The 8,196-nt window shown below is 38.5% G+C and overlaps 1 protein-coding gene across 1 annotated transcript in view; it reads right to left on the reverse strand.

The window, feature by feature from the left end:
* Positions 1-1,510: 1,510 nt before the first annotated feature.
* The window catches only part of LOC111870110 (serine/threonine-protein phosphatase alpha-2 isoform), a 16,556-nt gene continuing 9,870 nt past the window's right edge, over positions 1,511-8,196 (reverse strand). Inside the window, exon 7 of the mRNA XM_023862132.2 lies at positions 1,511-4,525. Coding sequence (XP_023717900.1) covers positions 4,430-4,525 — 96 coding nt within the window. The 3' untranslated portion in view covers positions 1,511-4,429. The remainder of the gene's footprint in view (positions 4,526-8,196) is intronic.

Consider the following 8,196-nt stretch of genomic DNA (forward strand, 5'->3'; position numbering starts at 1 on the left):
TCCTCGCTTGCTCGGAGATGACCAAAGAGAAAACCGCGTGAATGCTTGCTGCTCTTTAAGAGTGAAGTGCAGTTTTCCCTAACAGAAAGCAAAATTTCACGCACACTCTTTGTTCCTTCTGGTCGGCCATCTCTCTAATCGCCAAAGGGTTGAAACAGGAACGCACACAACAGAGCAACACAGACAAACCACTTAACTCAGACTGACACCAGCTCACTAACAGTCGCGGGAGACCCCCAGCTAACACCTCCTAGCAGCACAACTCGTAACTACAAAGCATGCGCGCGCAACAGGTCGTTTCCTGTTATTTTTCGGCCCCCCTTCGTATATTGTTCCTGTGAAATTTGGTATATACTGATAATGTAAATATCACACAAACCAGCAGCTGATCTACTGCAATCAGATTCAGCTGAGCACAAACTTACCCTTCTGAAAAACATAGTATATTACTATATATATATATGTATGTACACTGGGGCATGCAGACCTGTTGCTAGGCAGTGACCATGAAAAACACAACTATATGACACCTGTTGCTAGGTAACAGCTCTGCAAACAGGCACATTTCTAAGGCAACAAATGCACCGCAACAGTGGAACTATGTTTTCTAAGCAGTTTGTGCTGAGATGTTATAAGCAGGGCCAGTTCGCTGTTGCAGTCAGTGAAGAGCGAGTGCATTAGAGAACTGCTGTGGTTCAATTGTTGAGGGCTGTCATTATTAGAAGCTGGTAGCTGAGGGTGAGGACAGTTTGGGAACCCACACGAAGGGGAACATCCGCCTCTGGGAGCCACTACCATGCAACTGCAGTGAAGATGTGATTGTGGACACTAGTCTGTAACAGTGAACTGTAAAGTGTAGTCATGCAACGTTATCAGAGAGTCAAATAAATCCAGTGATCAATCCAAATCCCAACTATAGTCACACTCCATAAAATTGTGAAAATTTATGTGTGTATATATACACAATATGTCTACCTTTATATCATGAATTTACAAAATGTTTCCATTTCTCACAAACAGGATATATAGAATCTAATGTGAACAAGAAAATGATCCAAAATAATGTCAGTTACGTTAACGTTTTCCTATGAAGATTCAAGTACCACCTAGCCACCCAGAAGCAGTGCATGAGTTATAAAAGGGCGGTACTTCCAAGTATTGAGTGAAATGACTGCAGCAGTAAAATGTATCATTAAAAATAGTCTTTAGTCAAAGAGTGGAAGTATGAAGTTTGATGGAATACATTCTGTAAAACATTTTTTGTAAATTCACCTTCCTCCCTATAAATAAAACTACTAGTGCTCTTTGCAAACATACATTAGCCACTGTTCCCAGTGCCTTCTGCATTCAATTATCTTCCAATACGATTTTTGTCAAGAAAGCTCCAACAGAACTCACATTATCAAACATATATATTATTTTACTAGTTAGAAAATTTACAAAGCTGCAAATACATGCATTTTAATTAATATAACTGCATGGGGAAGAAAGAAAGAAAGAAAAAAGCGTATAATCAATGCAGGTACGCACTGTATTTGACATACAATATACACTTTATTTTACAGAACCCATCCATGCAACATATTTCTTATTTCATGGATTCCATCCCATTACAAGTTTCAACCCCCAACAAGATCATCATTAGGTGATTACACCACTAAGTGTTACAGTGTATTATTAAATTCTGTGACGTGTGAACTACCCTCATTAAAGGCCTTCATAATTTACAAGTTCATGAACAAATTCGTTATTAACTATAATTACCCTGACTGATTTGCTGCCACAAATTTTGTATTGTTATTTTTAAGTAACTCTATGTTACGAGGCTTCTCTTACATGATTGGGTAAAGAGTGTCATTTAAGAAATTAAATAACCAAAATATGTCAAAGGTATAGGTAAGTCTCGTATTTTTTAGACTGAATCAAGAAGTATCTCAATTTTAATGTTGATTTTTCCATCTGAAATTTCAACATTTTCAGGTTTACTTTGTATAGTAGCATACAAATATCCAATCCACCAAAATCATGACTGTCAATGCTAGCATAACTGAACTTGAAAATTGCCATCTTCTGGGATATAGCACCATGTAGTCCATTTATGAACCTATGTTTCAGAGGAACATATGAGGCAAGAGAAGATGGCTAGCCACCTGCTCTTGCTGGTTTTTTGCTTGGCTTAATTTCAACCCTAAAGATGGAAGTGATATGTTCCTCAAAAATGTTGGCTCATGTACAGACTACATAGAGCTACATTCCCATAAGATGGCAATTTTCATTTTCATAACTACTGCTGTGAAGACCTCAAGTCCTACATAACTAAACTTGCCCACAAAATGTCTTTCACTCCCCCGCTCATCTAACCACAGTGAAAAAGGGCATGACTCTAGATCTCAATTTTTCAAATTCATATGAAACTTGTTTATCGGAAAAGGCTCATATTAGGAGCAACAGATAATAACCCCTACATTCTGGTTCACTGAGAAAGTGGCTAGTGTTACAAACTGTGATTTCAGATGAAAAAGCGATTTAATGGAGAAAATTCTCATTCATGTCTCAATTCTCGAAATTTTTTCCCAATTTCTCACCTCAAACTGAAGGCATTCACATGCATGCCAAATATGTTTTTTCTTTTCTTTCTAATATTAACAGCCCAGTTCCATGAACCATCTTTAACAGCAGCAAAGCATGTGGTACTTTCCATATTTCTTGATTTAAGAACCAGTTCCAACTTGCATCATTCCATCATGTAACAATTTTATCACACAGCCAAAATTCATACTGCACCATCCGAGTCTTTCTTCTCAAGTACAGAAATACTGTTGTCGCAGAAAGTCGCAGTACCAAAACAAAATTAACCGCATCCCTCTACACAGACAATGTTCCTCAAACAACATACTACAAAAACCAGTCCTTTGAGTGTATCTGAGAAATGCTGTCCTGTAGTAATGTACTATTAAACTTTGCAAAGAGTCAAAAACAGACACTCTGTATGTAGTAACACAGCTTGGGAAATACCAATGAAAATTGAGCACAAACACAGATTCATGCACCTCTAATATATTTTATTAGACTAAACCATGAAAGGAGAAAATAAACTATGTCTCTACCCTAGATATCTATAGTGTTGCCAAATTATTTACAATTCAAATTTACCCTAATTTTATGCAAAAAGTAACATAAATATCCCAAAGGTAGAGATGGTATTAATGGAAGGACTAATGTAATAACTTTCATTCCCCTCCCTCGATATTTTGTTTTCCCATTTCACTTTACAGCAATTTCACCTGGCAAGATGCAATGTCTTTCTTATAAACTAAGTGGGAGATGTGAATGACTGGATGGACATTAATGAGGATACACTGCAACAGTAATAATTTACGAACATGTGTACAACACTTCAATGGACGAAAGATTAAACAGATTAATGCATTACCATTCAAGAATTACTCATATACTACACACATCTGCATGATGGTATTAAGTAAATTACATAAGAAGGAGTATGCACAATAGATCACTAAAGGTCACAGTGCAAGGACCAGCGGTTAGGCCCACTCCCTATATATGTATGTAAATCACATGACTAATTTAGTGGTTGTATTCAAATACAGATGTGCAGGTCTGGTCATGGTTAAGGATGCAGCCATGTTTCACAGCCTAGCCATTAAAACAGTTACCATATTTTTCTCATTAAGTTACCTTTACTGAATAGCCCAAATTCCATATGAAAGGACTTAAATACACTGCTGTTTCTTAACGAATGCACAATTTTTAAAGACTTATCTTTAAAGTCAATAAATCTAACCCAGCATATGGCCCACTGCAAATAAATATCTTTCGCATGTTTCTACCTGAAGTAAAAACCACACACAACACAAATTGATAACTGTTGCTGCTGATCTGAGGATATATGGTATTCTCACTACTTAACATGACAGGACCAATCATACATCATTACATTCTTTAGTTCAGGTGCAGATTCACAGTTTCTTCCATGGATCGGTCTATAGATATCACGTGCACAACAAAAACTGAAAAGGACAAGAGGATCAGAACGCAGAGTTCAAGGACCAAATGGCCATATATTTCCCTCAAAGGAAACAAAAGTAGGAAATAAAAAACTGCCCCCATCAAAACACATCACAGTCCAAGAGAAAAATTTTGGCAACTTTTCACCGATATTTCACTCAATTATTCATATACAGATAAAAAAAATAAAGTTTCTTTTCTCTCTCAAAGTTATGATGATTGAAACTTTAGCAAAGTAATGTTATTAAGTTATGCTGTTTTGCATGTACTGCTGCTCCACTGAGCTGAAGTCTGTGCTAACTGCTTGCTGTTGCTGTGGCAGCACGTTGTCTCGATTGTTACATGGAGGAGTGGAGCATGGTACACAACCAATGAATGGAGCCCACACCTATGCAATAGCTCACTTTTTCTTGTTCTTGTTAGTGGCACCACGAGGGGGTGTCACTGGACGTCCAGCATTGAGGCCACCATATGGGAACTTGCGTTTATCAGCCGGCTGGCAACAAAAACAAAGAAAAAAAAACCTGCTGAGATCTGAGGTTCTCATAAGTGACCATGAAAAATACCATCTCCTGGGATGCATTGTCCAGTCTAACAGAGAGGCACAAAATTTTCAGAGGAACATGTCACTGCCATCTTCAGGGTAGAAGAGAAAACTTTCTCTTCTACCTTGCAGATGTAGGCAGCAGGTTACTCCAAACCATTTGTAACTTTCTACCAGACTAAACAGTGTCATAACCCTGAAGATAGCATTAACAATAAAAAATAAATACATTTAAAAAAGCTAAAAATACACTCATGTGCATCAGAAAAATTAAGGGATAGTAGAGGCACAAAGCATGAGTTGAAATGGAGGGCTTTCTCACAAACATTCAACACTAGTACCAGTCAGGTTACCATTATAACTGTTATAATTCAAGTACAACCATATTTACTCTGAGAAAAGGGTGGATTGTGCATTATCATTATACTGTAACATTCAGATAACTTATAGGGCCATAAACATGACGTCAAGAAACAATTACATTACTATTATGCCAGTGCATGTGCTGTATACAGCATATGAATAATATTCTTTGTCCAGATTAGAGGTTTTCGTAAATGCAAATACTGACAATTACACAAACTATTAGAGGATTCTGGCTGTTGAGATGACAATTTTTTCCCCAAGGAATGACAATCAGATCTGATATTAGAAAAATTGCATATGACAGATTCAAGAAGCTAATAACTTTGCAGTTGCTGCCAAATGACAGAGTATGAATCATCTGCCTTGGCATGTACTTCCTGAGCAGAGTGTGTTTGAAAGGCACCACAGACTGAATCGGCAAACTTTCTGTTGCCAGGTTCTCACAACACATGATGAGTGAGCAAACACGAACACCTTTCCTATCAGACTAGATCCACAGCATGAAATTTTCACCCACTCAAACAGTAGGATCACATGTAAGTTTTGAGGTTTTCACGGCGGTGACTATGAAGAAAGTCGTCTTCTGGGTTTTGGCACCGTGTATTCTTCGTTTTGGCAGACGTTTCGGAGGAACGTATCGCCTCCATCTTCACCTGTTCTGAAGATGGAGGCGATACGTTCCTCCGAAACGTCGGCTAAAACAAAGAATACAAGGGCGCCAAAACCCAGAAGACGACTTTCTTCAGTAGGATCACATGTTTCAATCCCACTTGAGGCAAGAACGTCTGTCCACATTTCTTATGTCTGTGTCACCTTTGTAGTAGTAGCCTTGCAACAGGGCTGATCAACCATCAAGAAGTCCTATTAACTGTCTTTAAGATCCACAGTTCCAAATCAATTCTGATGGGAAACAGGCCAGAGGGCCTAATATGAAAGGTAGGTGGTGGTGATAGAGCAAGAGTAGCAAAGGCATTCATACAGACTCATGACGTGAATACAAAAGCCGACATGGGCCAAGTGGCAGTGTACAAATGATACCAAAGTATCAAGGAGGGCCAAGGATTACTGGGACATAAACCTTGGATGGGAAGGCCAGTGGTGGCTGATGAGGACACTGCTGCCCATATCAAGAGGTTCTTCAAGAATGAGGAAAATCACTGACAGTTCTCCAAACAAGTCTATGGAAACCATGGCGTACGATCTGCCATTCAGTATGACCTAACATGCATCATATATGTGGGCACCTTGACCTATACGAGGTGGTATCATAAAGTTCCTGGACTGTTATTGTTGTAACTGCCTCAGTGAGCCCAAGAACACAATTCTGCAACCCTACTGCATCAGTCTGCCATGTGCCACTGCATTGTGAAAACACACTGTTTTTACAAGAGTGCCTTTTCAACTTTGTGTTTCATTTTGTCTCTGATGGACAGCAAAATCGAGCAACATGCATGAATCAATTGTCGCGTGAAGCTCAGTCAATCCAATACCAAACCCTTGAACTGCTTCATGAGGCTTCCAAAGAACATCCTTTAAGCCAGACAGTGGTTTCTCAATGACATTCACATTTCAAGGCTGATCAAATGCCAAATGAAGATGACAAATGTTCAGGGCAACCAAGCACCAGCAAAATGACAGAAATTGTTGAAAAAATTCAAGAACTCATCCATGAAGAACACTGCTGAACAATCCATGAGCTGACAGACACTGTTTGGATCAGTTATAGTGTTTGAAAGGAGATCTCAACATAAAATCTGAACATGCGCTGCAAGGCTCCATCATGATGCCCGCCCACACGTCCCTGCAAACCAGAGTTTATGACTAACCACAACATGGTTATCGTTCCCACCCTCCCTACTCGCCGGACTTAGCCCCGTGTCATTTCGGTTTGTTTCCCAAATTGAAAATGAAACTGAGGAGACATTTTTGAAGTGTCTGGCATCCAAAGGGAATCACAAGTGGTACTCCACAGCATTCAGGAAAATGACTTCCATGGTGCTTTTGAAGGGCAAAAAAAATTATCGGATCACTGTATACATCCCCAAGGAGACTATTTTGAAGGAGATGGCAGCTAAAATTAAGTTAAGCCAGCATTTATTTTCTGACCCAGCCCAGGAACTTTCTGATAGCACCTCGTGTGCTGATGACTAGTGCAAAGAATCCTCCCTAACTAATGTTAGGCATCACTTATGGGGTTTGCAGAAAAAGGCAAATGGAAGGGAAAAGGAACTGGTGCAACTACAAGGGGAAAAAAAGAATGTGATAGGTATGGAGTAATAAACCAACCAAGATAATAGTTAAAACAAATAAACAAAACTACACAACCTTGTTGATACTGGCTTGTAAATTATATTGTAGACATAATTTCAAAACATGGAATTTAATGGTAGGAACATGCTGAAAGACATCATATCCAGAAGAATTTTTATGTACACACCACAGGGACACAGAAATGCTGGAATACAAATAAAGACGAATTGAACAAAGAACTTTTTAACAGGAAAACAGGTCAATTAGCTGAATGGTTTAAGCTGATGATGTAAACACAGGACCGTTTAAAAATATATTTAAAATTCAGCGTTATCACGATTTCTTTTTCCAGATACAATGGTCAAATCTCTAATAATGAAAATTCAAATGTTACAAATGATTCTAAGTAAAATACTCATACAGGCAGCTTAAAACCTCTTTTGAACATAAACTAGCCCCCAAACCAAACAGCAAACATTTGCTGATGTTTTGGTGTAATTGGTGAAAATTTGGAAATTCACAACACACTTAATACACTGGAAGTCCATTGTAACAAGTAACCTACAATGAGTATTCAGTTTTTGTATACATCGTCTTATGCACGATCAATTTAATTACGATAGAAGCATAGCAGCATTAATTCATTTTAGTAACAGAGCTTCTACTGTAACTACTACTTTTATGTTCCTGAATCATACAAATAGGTATATGTGCAGCAGCATTTTTCTGGGCCTCATCCTCTTTCACCTTTGCACCCTATCAATGCCACTAGTAAGTCACTCCTCCTCCAATCCATGACCCTTAACCCCATTTCTCTGAGTGCAATTCTTTCCCAAACCAGTTCAAGACTGTTATGTTCTTCCAAAATAACAGTGGCCACCCATTAGATTAGATGAATTAATAAGTGGTGACGTTGAATGCGCACAAGTCCCTATTTAAATAGTTTACTTTTACTTAACCCTTAGAGGACGAATGTTACAAATGAATGACGCAGGTACCAACCTGAT

Source organism: Cryptotermes secundus, unplaced genomic scaffold (assembly GCF_002891405.2).
Source record: "Cryptotermes secundus unplaced genomic scaffold, Csec_1.0 scaffold1314, whole genome shotgun sequence".
Lineage (NCBI taxonomy): Eukaryota > Metazoa > Arthropoda > Insecta > Blattodea > Kalotermitidae > Cryptotermes > Cryptotermes secundus.